Source organism: Oenanthe melanoleuca, chromosome 14 (genome assembly GCF_029582105.1).
Source record: "Oenanthe melanoleuca isolate GR-GAL-2019-014 chromosome 14, OMel1.0, whole genome shotgun sequence".
NCBI classification, from domain to species: domain Eukaryota; kingdom Metazoa; phylum Chordata; class Aves; order Passeriformes; family Muscicapidae; genus Oenanthe; species Oenanthe melanoleuca.
In genome coordinates this window covers 15,707,258-15,730,524 of record NC_079348.1, presented here as the reverse complement: position 1 = coordinate 15,730,524, position 23,267 = coordinate 15,707,258, and the positions used below count along the sequence as shown (strand labels likewise).

Here is a 23,267-nt window from a genome sequence, read left to right as displayed (position 1 = left end):
AAAACTGTGGGAAAAACAAAAACCCTCCAACAACATTTTTAAGTTAGAGAGTCAAGGCATTACTTTATTATATGGTCAGGATGTTGTTCTGGCCAGGATGTACTGCAGAAATTATCTCATCTACACAAAGCCCCAGTGTGCAGAGAGAGTTATTCCATGACACACGCTTTTACAAGATTTCCCCCAAACTTTATACAGTCAAAATCCATAGAAATGCACTGTTTCAAAGCTGATTTGTCCAGAGTTGAGTAAACCCCAGTATTCAATTTCCCATTGGATCCGAATCTCTTCGCCTCCCATGTTAATTAGATCTTCGTTCTTAGATTTTTTTCTAGGTCCTTTCTGGAGGATGGAGCTGTTGGCAGACGCTGAGAATAGGCAGCCATAGGGCACCAAACATGGGAAGGATGATTTTGGGTCATTACACTCAGTTTTGGGGAGAAAATTTGGCCTGGTGAGGGCAGAAACTTTCTGTCACCTGGGCAGGAGCTGCTTCAGAACCATGTGCTGGGCTGCTCCCAATGTGTCCTTTGTCACTGAGCTGGGACAGTGCCATGGCTCTGCCCCCACAAGCTGCTTCTTCTCTGTGCTGCCTGCTCTCCCTTGGCCTGTGGCCCTGGCAGGTAGGGAGGGAGATAAACCCTTGGCTGGCTGGCAGAACAGCACCTTCCTGCAGAGCTGCTGAGCACGAGGTGCAGAAAAGCCACTGCCATGAGATGCACCAGGGCAGGAGTCTCTTCTCCCCTCCCTGCCTGGCTCAGCTTGTATCAGAATTCTCACTACCAATTAGCAACTTAAATCCAATCCCTCTGGCACTTCCCAGGTATTCCCACACACCTGCTGTGCTTGGCTCCTCCTCCCTTGGCTCCTGCACTCTGACGGAGCATCACCTCTGCCATGCCACCATGCCAGCCTCTCCTCCAGGGTTCCCATCCCTATGGAGGCCTCAGGAACCAGAGATGAGGCTGAGATGGTGTTGGTGCCAGTGACAGCTGTCTAGGAGCCCCTGAAGCTCCTGTCCTCTGCAGCTCATGGTGTTACCCCCACCTCGCACTCCCTTCCTGCACACACACTCTGTTGGGCTTGACTAATGCCAAGGAGAAGGATATTAGAGAAGAATAGAGAAGGGTATTTTTAGCTGGGTGAAGAATTTGCCAAAACAGGGTTAGATTGTCCTCATCAATTGTTCTGTGCATGGGTTGGGGCGACCAGTTTTTCTGCAGATGTATTTCTGGGTGAGGGTGCTGGCAGTGCCCCAGTCTCACTCTGCATGGCCAGTGGAACCACAGCAGCTGTGCTCTGGCCCCTGGCAGCCCCCGTTAGCTCACAGTGGGTCAGCACATCCCACAGCCTTATCTCCCTGCCCCGCTGTTGGGCAAAGGATGTGGCAGATGGTGCCTTTCCTGGCCACGTCCCTGCTGCCCAGGACCACTCAACCTAAAATGCTGTGGGTGAGCCAACTTAACCAGCACTTGGTTATCGCTTTGTTTGAGGAAAGACAAACTGAAAGGCAGAAGGAATGTGTTTCATTTGTTATGGTTATTCCCCTCTTAGGCTGTTGTTTCCTTGCTCGATTTGCTGGGGAAAACTGAGCCTTGGCTGCCCCTGGAGCTGCTGCTGAGCAGTGAGGCACGAGACCTTTTTATTTTAAGCGTAATTTTTGTGTTTCCTGGGTTTGGCGTCTCCCTTGCAGGCAGTTCCTCTCCTCCAACCCCCACTGTGAAACCAGTGGCAAAAGGAGAGTTGGCTAATCATGGCTAATCATGGGGACAAGGTGACATCTGCTTCCATGAGCCTGGCCCAGGTGGGCAGCCCATGGTACCCACTGGCACTGGCGGCTGCAGGACCAGCGCCTGTTTCCCAAAAGCATGGGAACCTCCTCTGGAACGAACAAGCTGGCAAGGAGCAAGATTACAAGAATGCAGGAAAAGCTGTGGCTGTGGGAGGGAGTTTCTGTTCCTCTTGGGCTGGAAGAAATGCTCACCCAAACCCAAAATCCATATCCTGAGACCGGGTATGCTGGTTTGAGCTCTCAGCGTCTGCCCTATCTCTGGCTTCACGTGCTGCCTTCTCCTCTTAGCCTCTGGAGAACGAAGTGCTGGTGCCCGCAGCCAGGGACATACCCAGCCCCAGGAGATGGGATTTTAGAGCTGCCTTGGCAGGACAGAGAAGAAAAAACTGCACATTTCACCACCAGTCCAGCCCCAAGGCTGGGATTTGCCACACTACAAAGGGGACTGAGCCCTGAATGTCTCTGGCTGCTGGAGACAGGAGAAGTGGAGGCAGACCCACGTGGGACCGCAGTCTGGGGCCCTGTGTGCTAGAGGCTGATTGGGATTTCCTCTGCCCATGCCCATTGTCAACCATGGGTGTGGCATCCAACAACTCCTTTGAAGGAATCTCCCTCACGCCTAGTCAAAAATGGCCTTTTTCAGACCTGTCCTAGCAAAGATAACACACCACAGGGAAATTCAGAGACCCTCAAAAACTCCAGTTCAAGTTTTCTGTAAAGTGGGGGGCAGCTGGTTACCTGCAGGTTCCTGCTGGCCATTCACATTTGTGTTATAGGTGCATCCCAGGCCTCAGCCCATGACCATCACTAGTGGCAGGAAACGTGCCGCCCTCAGGGCTGAAATACCCAAGAAAGATGATATTTGATAGGAGAAATTACTGTGTGCCATGGACCTGCTCACCTCAATGCCACCAAAGCAGCAGATTTGCATAATGACCCCAGAGTTTCCAAAGCCCAGTCCTCTGTTTTCTAGTGTTTTTTAGGCTGCCCATCCATCATGAAATAGTTTAAGTTGGAAAAGATAACTGAGATCATTGAATCCAAGCACTACTCTAGCTCAGCCAAGGCCACCACTAAACCATGTCCTAAGATACTCTAAGCCTACTTGTTTCTTGAACACTTTCAGGAAAAATGATTTCATCACTAACTGGGCAGCCTGTGCTGGTGCCCAACTACCCTTTCCATGGAGAATTTTTCCTAATATCTGAACTTCCCCTGGCACAACTTGAGGCCATTTCCCCTTGTCCTGTCCCTGTTCCCTGGAGCAGAGCCTGACACCCCTGGCTGTCCCTTCCTGTCAGGGAGTTGTGCAGAGTCAGAAGGTTCCCCTGAGCCTCCTTCTCTCCAGGCTGGGCCTGCTCTGCTCCCTCAGCCTCTCCTGGGGCTCCAGCCCCTTCCCCAGCTCTGTTCTCTTCCCTGGATATGCCCCAGCCCCTCAGTGTCTTTCTTGTTGTGAGGACCCCAGAACTGATCCCAGGATTGGAGGTGCCTCAGCAGTGCCCAGCACAGCGGATGGTCACTGCCCTGGGCCTGTGGTACATGCTGGTGCAGCAAGGTGTCACTGGTCACTGTTGACCACAGACAGCTGTCATGGGCTAGGCAGGCATTGGGCTCCCTGCTGGGGCAGAGCCATTGCTGCATTAATCATTGAGGTTTGGAGAAGACACAGCCAAGATGGCAAAGTTCAGTGGCTGCAGATAAAAAGAGCAAGAGTGTTTGCAGATGACAAAAGATCATACAGGGATGTTGGCTCAGGAAAGGGGAAGAGGGAGAGGAGACTCAGTGGAAAGATGTGGGGGAGATATGAAAACAATTAGTTCCTCTTTCTACCATATCCCCTAAGCACAGCAGAAATGAAAAGGCAGCATATGTTGAACAGATTAAAAGAAGCTGATTTTATATATTTTGTTTATTAGCTCAGAAAGTTTAGGCATTGTTCAGAAAGGCAGAGATAAGGACAGACATGGCCCAAAGCCCAGGGAACAATAAAAGTGACAATCAAGCACTGTGTTTTTCAGCACTGCTTTGAGGGTTTAAAAAAACAAGAGGTTTTACAGTGGGCATAAAAACAGCTTTGTGTCTCATTTTGGGAAAGGGGGAAACACCATCACCTTAGTCCCTGATGGAAACAAGACAGCTGGGATGAGTGAAGCCACACCACGTCCTCACAGCCCAGTCCTGCACTGGACTCTCCTCTTCCAAACACTCTCCTCTCCCTGGGGTGAGAAAGAGGCTGGACACTCTTGGTGTGTGCTGGGAAAGGGGAGACACCTCCCTTCAACATAGGGGGACTGTGATTAGATTGCAGCCCTGTATCTTAAGATTGGGACAGAGAGCCTCCACCAGCCAAACATCTCAACCAAATCTCAGTTTGGTCCCTCCTCCATCTTCCCTCCAGGATACACAAGGCTCTGTCCTCACCCATTCCTCACACACAGCTGGCTCCAGGCTGGCTGACCCCAGAGGAGAGGGATGGCCTGCACAGTCCCAGGCCTTTCCAAGGAACAGCCGTTTCTTCCACACAGAGATTTTTTCCCATCAGCTGACACAGTCAGGATCACATGGGGAAGCTGAGCTCAGGTTATTTCAGAATGCCTGTACATGTGTATTAGTAATATCTGCTGAGGCACTGGCTCACCCCACTACTGCTTGTTCCCTGGACGCTTGTCCTCGTGCTCCAGCCCTCCCTTCCCATTTCCATGCTTGCAGGAAAGCTCCTGCTGCAGCAGCCCTTGGAGATCTCTGCATCTCACTGGGAGCTGGGGCTGCTGGGTGGGAGGCAGCAGCTCCATGTGCTGGATCTCACCAGGCAGCACTGGGGATGGCACAGCCTGCAGAAATGGCAGCAGGGAACATTTGGGATTGGGATATAAGGATTTTTGGCCCCCAAGGGCTTTCAGGAAAGATATGTCCATGGTTGTTTGGTGACAGTGGGGAACCAGCAGCAGGGAGGACGGGCTCAGGACAAGGTCCTTTGGAGAACACAAGGGTTGCTGGGGCCAGGGCAGGGCTGCTCCACAGAGGATAGTAGAGGGCTCCAGGCATCAAGTGGGACCTGTTGGATAATCCCCACTTCTGAAGCCTTGGGAGAAGGGAGACCCTTATACCATGCATAAGGAAGAACAGAGCTGCTCCCACAGCCTTGGTGTGACCAGGGGGACTGGCATTGCTGTGGCAGTGCCTGGAGCCACAAGGGCTCACTGTTGGACATGGCTGCTCCTGCCCAGAGCAATGTGTTTCTGCAGAAAACTGCCCAGAAGTCCAAAACTTTCCCCTTTTCCCTCTTCCCTGTGCTTGCAATGCAGCTCTCCTGCCTGGAGGGGGTATGTTCATCATGTGCCTTTCATCCTCCCTTCATCCCTAGCAAGTGGCTTTTCACACGGATTCACATCCCTGGATTTCACATCACTGCCCTTCTGAAAACCTCCCAGGCTGGAGGCACACAGAGCCTGGGAAGGATGAGGACCTGGAGCAGCTATCTCCCAGGCTCTTGGAACCTCTACAAGTTCTCCTCTTCAGTAGGGTGCAGATTAAATATTAAACCCTTAAAAACATCCCCTGCCTGAGAAAACCAGTGTAAAGGCAGGGCAGAAGCTGACTGGAGTGCAGCCTTGTGTGTACAAAGAAACACAGATCCAGCCCTGGCAAGCAGGCTCCGGCCGTCCGAGGGACGAACCACGGCGAAGGTCATGAGCAAATCAGGCCAAAAGCTTCTGCCTGGAGTGAGTGTGTGCTGGTTTGTGGGATAAGTGCCTGCCCTTCCACTTCCTTTGGGCAGCCCTGGACCCTCTTCTTTGCAAGCAGCTCTCAGGACAGCCCAGGACTGGATCTGACCCAGCTGGAGGTTGCTCTGACTCAGGGAATAGGCTGGAGTAAACATCTGCTCCCACCAACCAGAGGAATAGCCCATTTTCCTCCTAAATATGGGCTAGAAATGCTCCCCAAGAGACTGGTCTGAGCTGAAGGCATCTCCAACACTGTCAGAGGGCTGAGCACAAGGCAGGCAGCTGGTCTGGAGAGGTACTCCCACACATCCTTGAAAAGCCCTAACTTGCCCCTGCTTCCCTCCCAAGGCTCTGTCGAACACATTAATAAGATTTTCTCAGTGAGTCAGTTATTCCTCCTGTGGTTTCGACTTCTGCAATTTCAAAAATCTGTTCATGAGTCTGTTATTGCTCATTAGGGAAGAAAGCCATCCTGAGGAGACCCACACCCTCAAGAATTCTAGTAGCTATGGCTCTGCAGTCCTTAAATTGAACTCAGCTGAACTGCTGAGTTCAGTTTCCGAGCCAGAGTCGGAAACTCTGGGGCACAACACATGGTGGGCCGCAAGAAAAGCCGTGACTCTGAGAAATATTTCACCCCACAAGAGCACAGTATCCTGCAGGAGCTGTGGTTGTTGTTCTGAAGTGCAAGAAAAGCCTAATGAACTCGAGAGAGAGGTTATGACTGTTTGTTGGGCAGATCCTTACAGGAGCATCCACAAGTACTTCTGTGAGCTGTGGAACTGCTGAAATCCATTTTCCTCTGGCTTTGTCTGAATGGTGGGTAACTGGGAGGGATTCTGCTTCCCAGCATGGTTCCAGCCCCACCACAGCCCTTCCCTGCAGGAAGCAATGCTGGAGTTCACTGCTTTGCTTCTGTGAAACAGGCAGCCAAACCTGGGGAAAACCAGATCTCTGAGATATTGCTAACTCTTTCTCCAATAACTTGGTCTGAGTGTGGCCATGGGGAAGGCCTGCAGCTGTGGAAGCCCAGTTCCACTGTTGCACTGTGCCCAAGGGCTATCCTGCTGTCCAGCTGAGGGGAGAAGGTGGCTGCAGAGTGCTGCACTTCAAAGACACAGCTGCTCATGGCAAAGATCTGGGGATGCCAAGGACTGATGCAGACGTACCCCTCGTGCCAGCTGGCTGCCAGAACCCAGACTGCAGGGTGCCACAGCTCAGCAGGAGCCCCACAGCCACTGGCTTTGTGCTGCTGGAGCTGGCAGGGCTATCCTCAGGCAGGTGTGACTTGCCATGCAGGAAGTCCATGGATAAGATACCAGGCCAGATGTACAGCTGGACCCAGCTCAGCAGTGGTAGTTTGTGGAGATTCAGCCCTAAACCTCCCTTGAACAAAACTGGACAAGTTGCTGTTCTGCAGGATTCACAGTGTGCAGCCAACCTTGCTTGAGTTGTGGTCTTTCTTGGGCTTGAATTCAGAGCATCATCAAGCTGAGTGTGCCAAGCACGGTGTACTCAGATCCTTGCAGCAGATAAGGATGTAAAAGGGCAAAAAAATGTTCTAGGAGAAGGATTGGCTCCCTGCAGCACAGCCAAGAGCTTCACAGAGTGAGGGGGCAAAAGTGGGTCTTCACATAAACCCAGAGAAGTTTAAGGAGGAGGATTTCAGCATGAGGAGGATGTTTAAGGAAGAGGAACAGACTGTGCCCAGCCACTGCCAGTGGGAGAGTTCTGGCTGCAGCCAGCTAGGCTGCTGAGCTGGTGCAGCCAAGGCTGGTGCTGCTCTGGAACGCTCACGGATCAAAAATGTGTACTCCCAGTCATTTATGGGACAGAGGATCCAGCATTACACAGGCTGGGAGGATGAGATACTGATCACTGGCTTGGTGGGCTTGCACTTTTCCCCATGGGACTCCAGACCTGCCTCCTTCATCTCATGGCTGAGGGACCAGGAGGGTGAGCCCAGTCAGAAATCCTTCAGTCAGTGACACATGGAGGGCACAGCCATAACTCTGGAGGACATTTAATGACAGAAAGGGAGGTGGCTCAACATGTGGCCATAGATTAAAGCTGTGTCAGCAATGGGAGGTGCATGCTCAGGGTAAGGACAGTTCTGGTACCTTATCTACCCTTGTCCAGCAGCAGCCAGCTGCAGGTTTGCAAAGCAGGAACAAATACACTCCACTTTTCCCCAGCTGAAGTCTGTACCCAGCTCCACCCAAGAGCCGTTTGTGTGGTCTGAAATCAGTCAGCAGCAGCCTATGTCACCAGTGTACAGCCAAGGAGTGCAGCCACGACCCTCCCAGAGGCTCAGGCACAGACTCTGCAGCCCACAGCTGTGCTTGGGAAGGGCAATAGCAGGGCAGAGCTGGAAACACCCAGTTAGGGGCTTGAAAAGGCAGAAAACCCTTTAAACTCGCTGCCAGAGGCAATGTTGTGCCACAGCTGGTTATAAAACATCTCTCAAGGAAGCATGTGTCTCTGAGATATTTACACAAAGGCCTGTACAGAAAATCCAGAAAAAAAAGCACAACTGGCAAACAGGCTGTTCTTATACTGCAGTAGCACAGCAAGACACAGCACAGCCTTCCTTTTCCAGTTTAGGCTTCTGAAGCTACTACCAGCCATAAGACATCATCCAGAACCTTTCCACCACTTTGTAGGCAGGACACCAAGCTTCTGCTGTCTGATGCAATCAAGCGCATTCCCCTCTCAGGTCTCAGTCACTGGGTTTACAGCAGCTGTGAGGTCCCAAAACAGCTGCCTGCACTGCTCAGCTCCTCACACCCCTCACTTACATCTTCCTGCTACTAAGCACCCTCATGATTAAGTTTACAGCCTTTAAGGAAGTTGTAAAATTCTGATTTATGGTGTTTAAGACTCAGGTCACCTTTGGAAACCATGTAAAGAAAGCCCTTCTGGATTGCAAGGATGGATTTACTGGAGGCACAGGAGCAGGCTGAGAGGAACCTCTAGTGGCCACGGGCTTCCTGTGCAGCAAACCTCCTGGCAGTACAGAGCTGGCCAGAGAATCAATCATCTGGGAATTGTTTCTGCCAGCTCAGCAATCCCTTTTCCACACCGAGCCCTAAATCACAGCTCTGCTCTGTGGTTCAGCAGCACAGGCAGGCCAGATTTGTATATGAGCTGTCGGGTGGGAGTTTTTTGGGGGGAAATACCCAAATCCCTTTGGTCTGACATCAGCCTGTTTAAACCCCCAGATTTGGTGGAATTCCACCTTTTTCATTTACACCCTTGGTCACTGCATGGTCTGATTGCAACTTACAGGTGCTGGTGGACAGAAGACACCCCTAACCTCCACTCGAAACCTAGGCAGGGCTGAGGCAAACCATGCTCCCTGGCTCTGCAAAGGGAAGACGGCTCATGTCAGAATTTGCTATCTAGAGACTTTACAGTCAGTTTGACACCTGATCTCAGGGGAAATCTTGTGAGATCTGAAATCAGGAACCGTGTAACCACCTCACCACAGTGAGAGTTCTGTCAGAGAACACATGCTCCAGAGTTTCTCTCAGTTTCAGGGTGCCTTTTGCTATGAGATCTACTGGAAGGAAAAGAACAAAGGACAAAGCCAGCAGCCTCCACAGTCAAATACTTTTAATATAATCCAAGACTCTGCACAGTGACAAAAATACCATTGACGTAGGGTAGTGATTTCAAGATAGGGTAGAAAACCAATTCAGCAGCACATCACCACTCATCTGAAGAAAACACCACCCCAAATAGTACACACACACTCAACCTGACTATGAATAGTCTGAAATTCATGACAGAGAGCTGCAGAACAGCCAGGTGCCCACGCCTAGGCTGTACCCAACAGCCTGACTCAGTGTCACTCACAGAAGCTGAGCTCTTGCAGTTCCATGGTTGTGGGTCAGCTCCTGGCTGTGGCATCAGTGGCATCATGGGCAGAGGAGATCACGCCTCACCAAAAATAAGGATGAATTTCCAAGGACAAAGTTCACAATTTCAATACACACACATGAAAAACAGTTGATAGATCTGCACATGTCACCCCTCTGTGGGTTACCACAGATCTCTATAGGCATGGTTTAACTCTTCAAAGAAAAGTACTGGCCCCCACTCCATTTTGACTTCAGATATGTCATGAGAGAGGAAATGAGAATTTTTCCTTTCCCTTTGCTGATTTGCCTCTATTAACAGAAGATTGATTAATGTGCTGTATCAGAAAAAGGAGCATGCCAAAGTGCAGGAGCTGCAGGAAAGACAGCTCAGGTGCAGTGAAGTCTGTCCAGCCTGGCTGCAGCTGGATACAGTTCCCATGGCCTGCAAACAGCTTGGTTGCCATTTACAGTGAAGTCAGGTTTCTGATGTCAGGAGTTTCTAATCTTTTCTGCCTTCAAGCAATATGACAAAGCAAAAAGCAGCTTCTCAGGAAAGCACAGATGCTCTCACAGAACCGAGGTGACCAATGCCCAGCCTGCAGCTCCCAGCCCAAGCTCATCCTGTGACTCTGGCACTCTTACAGCTGCCAGCAGGATCACAGACAGGGATTACAGCCTACTTCAACAGTTGTTCAGAGGTGCAAGTAATAACTGACTAAAGCACTTAATGGCTGGAGTACTTGAGATAACTCCACTTTCTGATAAGGTGTCCATTGTAGTCATTGTCTTCAAAACCAGCCTGTGCCTCCATCTCGAGACCTCCACATGAAACAAACGGTTTGAACTTTGATATACAGCTGGTCAACAACGATTAACTACACAGAGAAAAAAATGCCTCTTTGCTACTCGAGAGACGACCAAGTAAAAATGCTGTTCTTCTAAGGTGTCTCACAACCACAACAGGAATGATGGATAAGGATTTGCACACGACAAGGAATATCCATTTTTACTGAACACAAGGACCATGTGAAGTTGCTGCAGCACTGTAGAACTGCTCTCCCTGGATTACTGCAGCTTCTTGCTCATCCAGGATATTACAGTTCAAACCACACAGACCAGTCCCACAGGGTGGCTGTAGCAGGGCAGTACTTTACCAAGCCAAACCAGTCTTGTGCCTGGTATCCAGTACTGCTCCTTGGATTCTCACACTGATATCCTATGATGAGTTTCTGAGCAACCAAGAGTTATTTCAGATTCCTAACACCCAAATCACTGCGCACCAAGAACAGAGCAGGGAAAGGAACATGTTTCTGAGGCATGTTTCTTAGATATGGCTTAAGATACTGACATAGTTGCATCTGGCAGGGATGGGAGTGAGGAAATTCCACCACACTGCCAGATGCAGCCAAGTTTTTGCAGATAAAATTTATTCATTTGGAGTAGAACATTACACTCCCACAAATCCTATCAGCACACAGCTCCAGGGATTTTCTGACAACAAGCTGGAAATTAATACTATTGTGTTTTTGAGTTGTTTTTTGTTCCCAAGGGCACTTCCTCAGACAAGTTCAAAAGAGGAGACTCAAACCAAATGGAAATCCCATCTACACTAAGGAGAACCTATACTTTTGGGTGATTTCTTTTGTCTGAGAAAGCTTGTGGGATACCTGCAAGGGCAAAGTAACACGGGTGGCTTGGAAAAATAGAGGGCAGCATCAACCAGTGTTTGCAAAAAGCCAGATATGACAGAGTTCTTCCACATCAAAATATATCAGTATAACTGAATTACCTCTTGCAGTTCAATCAAGCTTATGGTAAATCAGTGAAAAGAAAACAGGGCAGAATTCATTGTGTGGGAAGGAGATAGGGAGGCTCAATGCTGACTTTCAGAAGGGTGAGAGAATCCAATTCCAAATGGTGCAAAAGACTTCTTAAACTGTTCTGCACATAGGCTAATTTTTCAAAGAGTTACTTTGACAGAAATTCAAAATGGCACCCTAAAAAGCAAATCTTATTTCTTCCAAGTTTATGCATATACTCTGCAAGAGGCAATCAAGTCGTGAGGTACCGTCAAGCTGGACAAGCCAACATGACCAAGAACTCACCTCTGACCTCTGAGTATGAACGTGATCCTGTTCAGCCTAGCTTTTATCATTATTAATTTAAATTATTTATTTTAATGAACTTCAAGCTTTAATAGCAATAACATTAAGTAGCAAACTGACTTTACAGCAATTTTTTACATTGAACTGTTTACAAAATCAGTAATTTATCTTTCCCTTCATTTTCCCTGTTGTCATAAATCTTACTAGTGAGTTACTCAACGAAGCCCTGAGCATCCTGTTGTATGTTCTGGACTACTCACTGATGTTTATTTGTGCTTCATGTGGGAGAAGTTCCACAACAGATAGTGCATAAAGACTCTGGGGAGTTCCCTCCAGGCATTACGTGCCACAGGGCATGCCTGCAGTGAATGTAGGAATGCTCAAGAAGGAGCAAAGCCTGTTTGTATCACCCGAACCCTACCAGAATATACAGGAAGAAAACTGTTACCTTCTCAGGAGGGATCTCATCACTGGGAAGACATCTGGAGAAACAGTGTTGCCTCCAGTTCTCCTGGGAAACTGATTCACTCCCAGATTTGCCTCCTGCCTTCCTTTCTTTACTTGTGGGGAGAGGATTAAGTTCCCGTTATCACCATGTCTAATTCCCCAAACACACTGGGATATCAACACAGTTATTTTCAGATTTAAAGCTTCATTTCAGCTCCCAGAAAAGATGAGGAAAGGAGCATTTCTGAGCACTGCAGATACTCTCTGGCTTTCAGCTGCCTGAGACAGGGAGTGACTGCGAAGTCATCCTTCTGATATGGAATAGGAATGTAAACAAAATCAAGACTTGGAGATATCACCATCCAGCCTGGATGCATTTCTCAGAGGCAGACTTCTCAAACATATGCAACAGGAACATGTCAAAGATTTTAGTACAAGTAGATCAGCACTCATGGTTCTGGTGTGAATGTAAGAGCTTCATAACTTAATAGTACTGATCTGTCTACACAGTGTCTACTCATAGGAGAGCAGTGATTTTATGAACTACTGTTTTATGTGAAATCTGAGGTCACTAGTGTTCCCTGTGATATTTTGATATTCCTGGCTCAGGCCAGGTACTGGTGCCAGTGGCTCAGGGCTCTGCAGCACAACTCAGCCATGGCTGTGCCTCTGAGGAACTGTGGACTTAATCCTATCACATGATTCAGACCTGTATCCACCACTGAACCCACCACATTTTCATTTTTACCAACAGTCACTGAATACAGATCCCTAGACGTAAAGGGACAAGTAGTTAACCAGATACATTACTTCACCATGACCTGTCTTAAATAAAGTAAGAGTAAACAACTAGGCCTGCATGCAAGTGCACTCACAGCACTGAGCCCAGCAGGATGTTCTAATTCAGCTTCTGTATCGGAATTTACCTGGACAACTGAAAAACTAGCTGATTAATGATAGTCACATCAACCATTCATGGTGTCCCTGAAGCCCCATACCTCCAGGATGGAGATCTGGAAGCTTTCAGAGCACAGTGGCTGGTTATTGAAAGTGTTGCAGTGGCTGGTTCTCCCGTGGTTCAGATCCGCATCGAGGTACAGAGCCTGGCCATCACCACCACCTGGGAAGAGACAGAGACAAAGACAGGGTGAGAATGTCTCTGCATTTCTTGGGAAATTATGGGAAACAGCTGTATAAAGACTTTAGTGCTTTTCCCAAGGGGAACAACTGGAAGCCTTCAGCAATGTTTGTTTACTTGCTGTCTTCAGGTATAACAATATATGATGAGATGTATAGGTTTTGAATGATAATATCAGAACTGCATTATTTCTCATTATTTCTTTTAATAATGATAAAGAAAAGTAATGCAACTCAGTAAGAACAAAAACTACCTGCATTTAAGATTTCTGTTTCAGTGCTGGAGGATATTGGAAGCTACAACTGCAAATTTTTCTTCAGTAAAGGAAAACCAAATAATTCTGTTAGCAGTCAAAAATCAAAGCTGGGAGAACAAGATCAGTAAGTAACAGCATTGGCTTGGTCTTCTAAATCACAGTAAAACATGTAAGAGTTGAAAGCATTTTGGTTATCTGTGGGTCTGTGTCAAGGTTCAGCCAGAAAATGCAGAGAAGTGAAATAAAGTTAGGCAGAAATGTGTTAGGAGAACAAAAAGAAAGATTCCCTGTTGCTTACTGGGCAACCATCAAAGACAGTTACTAAAGCCATCTGAAGAATCAAAAGGGTGGGAATTCTGGTCCACAACTGGAGCTGTGTACAATATTAATTTCTATGTATCTATGCCCAGGCCTTTATCTCTCTTATTACCATCCATAGTGTAGTATATGGTAAATATAAGTGAATCCCTTCAATAAGGCTGATAGGAAGAGTTGGTGGGACACATCACACCTTACACCTCCCTGAAAGGAGCCTGGCACCTGGTGGGGGTTGGGCTCTGCTCCCAGGGAACAAGTGAGAGGACAAGAGGAAAATGCCTCAACCACCACGGAAGATTTAGGCTGGATATTGGGAAAATTTCTGCACTGAAAGGGTGGTCAGGCATTGGAACAGGCTACCTAGGGCAGTGGTGGAGTCACTATCCCTGGAAGTGTTCAAAAGCCATGTAGATGTGGCACCTGGGGACATGGGTTAGTGGTGGCCTTGGCAGTGCTGGGCTGGACTTGATGGTCTTAGAGGGCTTTTCCAGTCTAAACAATTCCATGATTTTATGTTTCGAGCACATGCTGCTAAGTGGAAAATCAGCCAACACTTGACATTACAGAGGAAATTATAGACCAGCTGCTCTCCTAACAAGTGTCAAGTAAAGACTTTTGGGAAAATGACAACTATGATTTTAATCTGTTCCTTTTAAATCCCATTTAAGTGACAACTTTACTAAGCAGTCTTTTGCCAAAGTCAGCAGCACCACAGATCCAATAAAGTTCCTGGAGAATTAATATGTTTTACAGTTTACTCTGTGTTTCAAAAGCCTTGATGCAAATTAATCTCCTTTTTGAGAACTACTTCTCATTGTGCATTAGGCAGTATGAAGGAATGGCTGAACTTAAATCCATGAGTTACTCTCTTCTCTAAAATGCTTGTATGCAGGTTTTCCCACAGAATATTTTGGTTGGGAAATGATGTCAGGTTTTGGGCAATTTTACCTCTACATGTAGTGATACTGAAATTGATAAAGGGGTCAGGTGTATTTACCATGTATCTAAGGTGGACAGGAAGAAGTGGGGTAGAATCTGTGCTCGAATTCTCTCACTGACTCACCTACAATGATGCACTCGCTGCTGCCAGCCATGAACATGGAGGCTGTTTTGGAAGGCAAGTTGAAGTGCCTAGCTGCCAGGAAGGGAGAAAGGCGATCTGAGGGGTCTGAGGGGATGCTGCTGGAGGAAAGGCTGCTGGAAGCTGTTTGGGCATGGTTTTCTGTCTCTGATCCAGTCGAGGCTAGTTCTGGGTGTTTTATGATCACCCACTCGTAGCGTTCCACTTCTGGCTGCAGCTGCAGAGAGGCAGAGAAGGGCAGAGCTGACGTTAGTGTACACATACTACACAGAGCTCTGCTCAGAAAAGAACATTCCAGCCCCTCAGTCTCTACCCGCACAGTCAGCAGTAAAGCTTGGATCAACCTTTCTTTTAGGCCACATGTTATCCTTTATTCCTTTGCTTTTTAGGTGATAGAAGAAATGATGCAATAACCTCTGAGTTACCTTATTACATCTCTCATCTCTAGATCATCTTTTTCTACAACTGCATAAAATAAGGGTGGAATCAGTTGGGGTAAGGCTCTGCTTCCAGATATAACAAGAGACAGACAAGAGGAAATGGCCTCAAGTTGTGCCTGGGAAGGTTTAGATTGGATGTTGTGAAAATTTCTGTACTGAAACAGTTGCCAGGCACTGGCACAGGCTGCAGTGTGAAGGGGCAGAGTGACCATCTCCGTCAGTTCTGCATGGCCTGGTTCTTGCTAGTGGGGGGGCCACAGAGGAGGCTTCTGTGAGAAGCTGCTGGAAGCTTCCACCATGTCCCACAGAGCCGATCCCTGATGGCTCTGAAGATGGACATGCTGCTGGCCAAGGCTGGGTCAGTAAGAAATGGTGGTAACACCTCAGTGATAACAAAGGAAGGGGAAAGAGGTGCTCCAGGCACAGGAGCCGAGATACCTCTGCAGGACGTGGTGAAGAGCATGGTGAAGCAGCTGTACCCCTGCAGCCCATGGGGATCCATGAAGGATGCAGAGATCTGCCCACAGCCCATGGGGATCCACAGGGGATGCAGAGATGCATGCACAGCCCATGGGGATCCACAGGGGATGCAGAGATCCACCCACAGCCCATGGGGATCCACAGGGCATGCAGAGATCCACCCACAGCCCATGGGGATCCACAGGGGATGCAGAGATCTACCCACAGCCCATGGGGATCCACAGGGGATGCAGAGATCCACAGAGAACTGCTGCTTGTGAGAGGGGAACCACACTGGAGAAGTTCACAGAGAACTGTCTCCTGTGGGAAGAACCCCACGGTCTCACATGGGTGAGCATGGATGCCTCTCCCAGAGCAGTGGAAGAAAACCTCGAATGCTGAACGGACCAAACCCCACATACCCTGTCTTCCTGCAATGATGGTGGGAAGGAGGGAGGGGCTAGGAGGAAAAAGGTGTTTTTAAGGGCTTATTTTACTTCTAATTTTTGTGCTCTGATCTCGTAAGTAATAAATTCACGCCATATCTCTAAGCTGAGCCTGTTTTTCCATTGGAGTGTTTTTTTCCCTGTCCTTTACTCATGAGCCCTTTGCTAAATTTTTTCTCCTCTGTCCAGCTGTAGCAGAAGAGGATGAGGGGCTTTCATGGATACCTGGCATTTGGCCAGTGTCAAACCATGACACCATCCTTAGAAATGTTCAAAAAAATGTGCGGATGCGACACTTGGGGACATACTAGTGAACACTCTTCAGGGTATTAGTAGTTCTGGGCTGATGACTGGACTTCATGATGCTAAAGGTCTTTTTCAACCTTGCTGATTCTATGATCTTTTAAGAAAATGTGCAGTTCAAGGGGAGAAAGAGTCACCACAAAACTTAAAATTTTTCCACCATATTAAGAGTTCAATAAACTTTATAAATTAGAAAGGCATGTAATTTAGCTCTTTAAGTGGAAGGGAGGTGATAGTTAACCAGTACAGTCGTTCTGTCTTGCTACTGGGCAGCAACAACAAAATTTTACTCACCCTAAACACAAAGCATTCCCCAGTTCCAAAGAAACTCAGCTTATTCCCACCTCGTCGGCGCTCACTCCAGTCAGTGGACAGGTAAGCCCCACAGACCTGGCACAGACACCACAGTCAGGCTTCCCATTGAAGGAGAAAGTGTGTTAAACCCACTGATATTGACATTTCAGAGGCAAAAGCTGCTGACTTGACTTTAGCTTGAGTTTCAGAGTCTCTATACCAGTGGATTAAAGCAGCACAAGTACTTGTATCTAAAGACATATTTAACAGCTTTAATTCACCAGTGGTTACCTCTAAATCCTAAGAGTGTCATAAATTATTTCTTACCTCTGATGCCTTAAGGGAGAAATTTTCTAACACAACCCCAGGTACCAAAGCATAGATCACTGCAGGGCTGTACAGCCTGACTCCCTCACTTTGGCAACCAAAGCAACAGTGCTGTCTCAAGTTACAATATGAGCTCTGCCTGAACACTTTCTGGTCAAACAGTGGCCTTGGTGGCTTTCTTACACTTCAAAGTGTAGGTTAATCAAATGCTGAACTAGCTTAAATATTTAGAGCAGCCACTTGAACCACATGGGGGCTACTAGTCTCCAATAAAGAGAAGCACCCTTTGAGGGCAGAGCTGGTCTCTGGAGTCTTGTATTTGCACTAGAATTTTTTGCTACCAGCAATACACATCTCTGCCAAGTACAGATAGAGGAAACAATGAAGCACCAAGAGTAGGATGAAAACATCTGTGTTTTTTTCTCCCAGAAACTAGAAAAACAATTATAATTATACAGAATTGTTCTAAGATACATTTGCTGTTCGGCCTTCGTGAGCATTGCAAGCAGAGCTCCTAGGACAAAATTACTGAAGATCAGACTTGTTTTATACAGATAAATATGTATTTAGACTTAAATCTAAATTTAGATTTAGAATTAAATCTAAATGACCCAGAAGTCCATTTGATAAGATATGCCTAAGGGTATAAGAGGCAGAAAATCAGAAGGCAAATTTTCTTCATTCTAAAAGTTAACTGTAGACATACAAATAAAGGATGAACAACCCTTCACAAAAACCCTCCAAATCCATAAGCACAAAGCAAACCCCCATATTTTTCTCCTAGGGTTTTTTTGGTTGTTTTATTTTATTTTTTTTTTTTCCTAATACATGTTTTATTTAGGGGTGAGAAATAAACCATCTTAAAAAAACCAGAATCCCTTACAAAGCCAGACTTTTGCCAGGCTCCAAAACAAAAAAAAAAAACTTGTTCCCCCCTCTACCCTTTAGACACCATGGGCATTCCATAAGCCACTGGCATCTCAACACGGGTCTGAATGGGCAGAAACCACAGGCAGAACTATGAAATGGCCTGGAGGATGAGCATTAGGTAGATGTAAATAAGAGTAGAAATAGGCATGTTCATTCACAGTCATCCTGTAGAGATATAGGAATAAAGCCCACAGTCTGCAATAACAGCTCAATAGCATATAGAGAATATTTAGAAGTCATGTACAGTGGCACACACAACACCACCATTATACAAAGTGTGCCCTCCTGAGAAGGTTCTGGGAAAACTTCTTATTGTATGTGTTAACCTTTTAAACAAGCACGTTGCTGTTTTCACATTATGCTGTCCAATATTGTTACACACAGGAGCAGAAATAAGGGATGTGTGTGCACTCCTCCTCAGGTTCTCAGAGTTTCCTTGGCTTATTTCTTACACAATCAAGAGTGCGATGAAGCTAAGGATTTTGTTTCCATATCATGTAGTCCAACATTACTCATACCATTTACATTCTGCTTCTTTCTCTCCTCATATCCTTGAGAAAATGAAAATATCTTCTATGAATCATAACTTTAGCACAATTCTCACTCTGTCCCTCTGATTCTGCATTTCAGAGTCTGTCCAAGAGCAAAATGAGCTACTCTAATCCATCACCCCACACTACTTGCAAGAGAAAAAGCAGTTAACCAAGACCTGGTTTGCAAAGTCTGCTCAAGAATGCATAGTCCTACAACCAACAAATAGAATAATTTAAAGCATGGTTTATTAAAAATCCAAAGCCAAACCTTGCTTATTCATTTTATTATAAACAGCTGTGTGTTGCAACACAGCAATGAACACTGCCCAAACCCCAATTTAATCACTTGTCTTTTGCCTCACTCACCTCTTTTGCTGTTGTCTTGATGAGGAGCAGAGTTGGTTCATGTCCCTCACTGTGGGAATAGAACCTGAAGTGCAGAGCACAACAAAGTGAGCCCTTGACTGCCACCACATGCAGCCCCTTTCCTCCTCAACTTAAGGCACCACCTCCTTCTCCAACTGATGCTGCAGTAAAAAAACACCTGAAGACTAAGAATATTCCTGCAAATACTTTATACAGTCCATGTAAGTAATACAGTGAGTGTAAATGAATACTATCAAGCAGCTGCTCTCTACTCAGTCTCCTGTACAATTTATGTCTCTGAAGAATAACTAGAAGCTTACCTAGATCAACTGCAGCATTTAATGGCATTTTGAACTGAAACAACCTAAAGAATTGTAAAACAACCTAGAGGACTGATGGCAATATCTGAAGGGCTTTAGGTCTTCATGGAAATTAATTGTGATGCATTCTCTTTGCTTGCTTTTGCTCTTCGTTATAGGCACATAAGGCTGGGAGAGTAGGTCACTCCCTGCCTCAGTACCTCAACTGCTGATGGCAAAGTCATTATTAGGAGCTATAGGGCTATAGTCTTCTGTACCAAGTGCAAGGACAACTCATATCTAGTTTATCTCACTTAAAAAAAACCAACCCCAAACCAATCAGATTCACAGGTAATTTCCAGTTTCTAGTTCTCTTCTTCCCTGGATCAGTTTGAATGTGTTTATCTATCGAAAGTGCCTGCAGAGCAGCTATTGAGTTAACTATTCAAACCCTTAAGGGACCAGATTCAGACCTGCAGAATCTGTGAACTGATCCAAGTTTGACTTTTCCAACTGATCTTGAACAGTTTAAAATATTCTGGCATAGGAAATATCCCAGTCAAATGCTGTAGACAACAGGAATTTCTCACATTTGTATTCCATCGTTAACGATATTCTTCAGATCAAGTTCTGACTTAGAACTGCCTTTTTGTCAATCCAGCAAACACTTCAGCAGTTGCTTCTTTGTGCCCTACAGTAAAGAAGAGGAAGGTTTTCCTTACCTGCTCAGACTACAGCCATGTTCCAAAGTGGTGAAAAGTAGGAGGGGCTGGCACAGTGCAAATCGCTCTGGGATCCACGACCAGATATCCCGCATCTCCTTCACACTGACAATTTCTGATTTGAAGTTTTCAGCATGAACTGCCAAGTGCACGTTCTGCCTGACAAATACAACACAAAACATTGAGAAGCAATAATTTAACAAGTTTTGGATTATTGAACTGAAACATGAGAAGACAGCTGAACACTAACAGCATATAAATTATTGGTCAAAGCTCCAGCCCACGGGATTAGGTGGCGGTGACCCAGTGAAGGTAATAAACTACTGCAATTAGGTGGCGGTGACCCAGTGAAGGTAATAAACTACTGCAATTTGACATAATCCTCAGAGGCAGAAATCTGGCTTGACTGTATGAAAATATCCCTCTGTACGGCAGTGGTGGCCTGCAACTTCACACAGAGAAGACACAACATTGAATCACTAAAAATGACCATGGCCTTATATTTGCTGTTTTGATAGTCTCATTGGCAGTTGTATTTAAGTACAGAGAACAGAATAACTAAACAAATAGCTGGGATCTAATAGGAAGGGGTAGTATTTTTTTCTATCTTTGAGGTAGTGCTCGTATTGTGGGATTAGAGAATTCCTAAACTCCCCAGAAACTCTAGAGGAATCAGTACTTCCAGGGCAAGCAATTTTAATCCAAGCTTTTGAGAAGTTCCACCTCTTGGAAACATGTCATTACCAATGACTTCCACTTTATTATGAATCAAAAATGTTCCTGGGATCATGGTTACAGACAGAGCCGGAGGACATTAAGGCACTGACACTGGGAAGGAAATCCCTGTATGCCCCAGAAGAGTCTGATACAGTTAGAAGAATTGATTCATGGCTTTTAAACACTTGAAGGTAACAATCATCACCATCTTAACCAGCCTTCATTTTTCAGGTTAAACAAGCACACAAACCTAGAGCCTGGGGATTAAACATTATTTGCTTCCACTATGTTAAATGCTTAAAATGCAATGGTGACAGCCAAGGACACACAGTTTACACAAGTCACTGAATTACTGGGCAGCCAGGTGTTAAATAAGTAAAGCTTTATTACTTTGCTCTGCATGCAAGGGTTTGGGTGCAAGTATTTGCCAATTTCTGGGCAGTTTTTGACCATTACACATTTCTCTCAGTTTCATGATCATGAAGGGGCCCTCAATAATGTATGTATTGCCCTCAATATTTGCATAGATCTAGAAAGCTTAGCTCACTCCCTAAAGCAAACAAAATATATAAATTTTTTATTTTTCATGCTCATAGTACCAAAAAATCAGCAGCATTTGCAATGCAGAGCAGTGCCTGGAGACACTAGGAACTGCTTTTTAGAATTCACTGTAGGCACCTTAGTGTCAGCATTTTGAACAAAGTGACTCTTTAGGTCATTTAAAAAATTACTAAAATTACTGCTTATTTTACCAAAATGAACGAAATCAGTCTTTGCATTGCTACCCTGCATTATTTAATGCAAGGAACTTCTGTGGGCAGCTATTTAAGAAGATGCAGCTATTTATGGGTTTCAAAACTTACAGTATCAGTGACTAGGGACATTATTTGTACTTCTAAATACATCAATCTGAGGCAAAGGAGAGATCCATTGAAACAAAGTAGGAACCCAGCCTTGAACACCCATGCCCACAATCTTACTTTAGGTCTCACCCTCTGTGTTCTGGCAGGTCTGCAGCTAAAACTGGTGTCACTATGGAACAGAGCTGAGAGACAAAGCCTTGGTTTCAGTTCAGCAGAAATTAAGATTTTTCTTCCCCCACATTAAACAATATTCAGGGCAGTCAACTGTTCATTAGAATGAATTTCCAGCAGAAAAGCAATGCTGATAAACAGATAAGAGTCAATAAGAAATATCAAAACAGGTTTAAATTTACACCTCAAGCAAGCCTCAGAATTATTTGTATGCCTGGTCTGTACATTTTTCACATTTCTGTGAGCTTATTTGGGCAACTAAACTACAGTTCTTTTTTCTAAAAGGCTCTCACATGCAGGGTATCTTTGCTCTCACCTTTTTTCCTTCTCCTGGCTACTCTGAACTGTTCATTTAAAGACTTTCCTACCCAAATCCCTCCCAAAGCCTGTGTTCACCAGTATTCTGAACACATCCCTTTCAGTACCCTGTGCCTTCTCACAATTCTTCCATGCAGGTAGAGATCACCTTTTCAATCCTTCTAGTCTTTCAATCTTTCTAATAAATCCTTCTGATTTACTAGAAAGCATTTACACTGTATTGGCCATTTAAAACTGTACCAGGCATACAAAGTTCCTGCCCTTTGAATATCATGGTAAATAATTTTATAGTTAATGGCAGCATGTAATTAAACCAAAGAACATGGCCACAGAATATGAAACAAAATTACCTATTTCCCAGTAACCAGCTGAGGATGGTTGAGACCGAAACCTGACCCTTGAGACAGGTCCACATAGAGCCTGCACCTATCAAACCAAACTCCATGATGCTGAGCAAAAATAAAACTTTTTTGGGAGCGTTTTAGAAAATTGCAGCTAGTTACAAGTATCTAACCTGTAGTAATTCTCTTATTTTTGACAGTATTTATCTAATGACACTGAAAATCATCTCCTTCAGTTTGGCAGTTGCTTTTCAAAGTAGTAAATGAGTGAAAATGAACAGAACACAAATGGGCTACAAAAACAACCAAATGTTTTGGTTTATATTAATTGAGGAAAATTAAGTTCAGCCTTTACCACTCCACTCCTTTCAGGGTCATCTGAGTCTACCATTAGAACTGAACAAATTCAGAAGGTTTTACCCTGCATTAATGTTTTTCTCAGTTACAGGGATTCACAGAACAACTTTCTCTTGATTGCTTGTGGAGGCCCTTGAGCCTATCAGGGGAACTTCTAAGGTAATGCCCTGGAAGAGTCTGCCACAGGCTTTGAGAATGCCTCAGTAGTTGGAACGAGACAAAGAGGCTTCCCCCGTGGTGCTCTGCAGCTCTATGTTCATCTCCCTCTATTCCCTATAGGTGACTGCCCTTCTCCCTGTCCTTGCACTGCCCCCACGTCCTCAGAACATTGACCCCATACTTAACCTGGGACACTGCAATGATTTCTGCCTTTTGTCCCTGGACTCCTTCAGTGACTTTGCAATAATAAACCTTGCTGGAACTCTATCCTGGAGACCCTTCCTGTATTTCTGGCCTATCTGTGGTGTGTATGAGTGTGGATTCAGTGACTGGCTGTGCCTGCCCGAGTGGCTTCCTCAGAAGATGCTTTTGGAAAGGTAGCAGCAATCACCATCCATTTCCATGCTGCTACAATTGCTGATATTAGAAAGACTTGTTCAACTGCTATTATTCCAAGGAATTAGATTTGAAAACCAGCACAATGAATGTTTAATAAA

General features: G+C 45.8%; 1 protein-coding gene across 6 annotated transcripts in view; it reads right to left on the bottom strand.

Annotated features, from left to right (window-relative positions):
* Nucleotides 1-9,117: 9,117 nt before the first annotated feature.
* The window catches only part of TBC1D24 (TBC1 domain family member 24), a 31,591-nt gene continuing 17,441 nt past the window's right edge, over nucleotides 9,118-23,267 (bottom strand). For 5 of the 6 annotated variants that reach the window (XM_056503267.1, XM_056503271.1, XM_056503268.1 and 2 more), the window contains 5 exons: nucleotides 19,845-20,003; nucleotides 18,824-18,887; nucleotides 16,668-16,763; nucleotides 14,708-14,942; nucleotides 9,118-13,052 (listed from right to left, as the gene is read on the bottom strand). In XM_056503267.1, the coding sequence (XP_056359242.1) occupies nucleotides 12,898-13,052; nucleotides 14,708-14,942; nucleotides 16,668-16,763; nucleotides 18,824-18,887; nucleotides 19,845-20,003 (709 nt within the window). In that variant the 3' untranslated portion in view covers nucleotides 9,118-12,897. The remainder of the gene's footprint in view (nucleotides 13,053-14,707; nucleotides 14,943-16,667; nucleotides 16,764-18,823; nucleotides 18,888-19,844; nucleotides 20,004-23,267) is intronic. The other variant, XM_056503273.1, reaches the window with a different exon arrangement.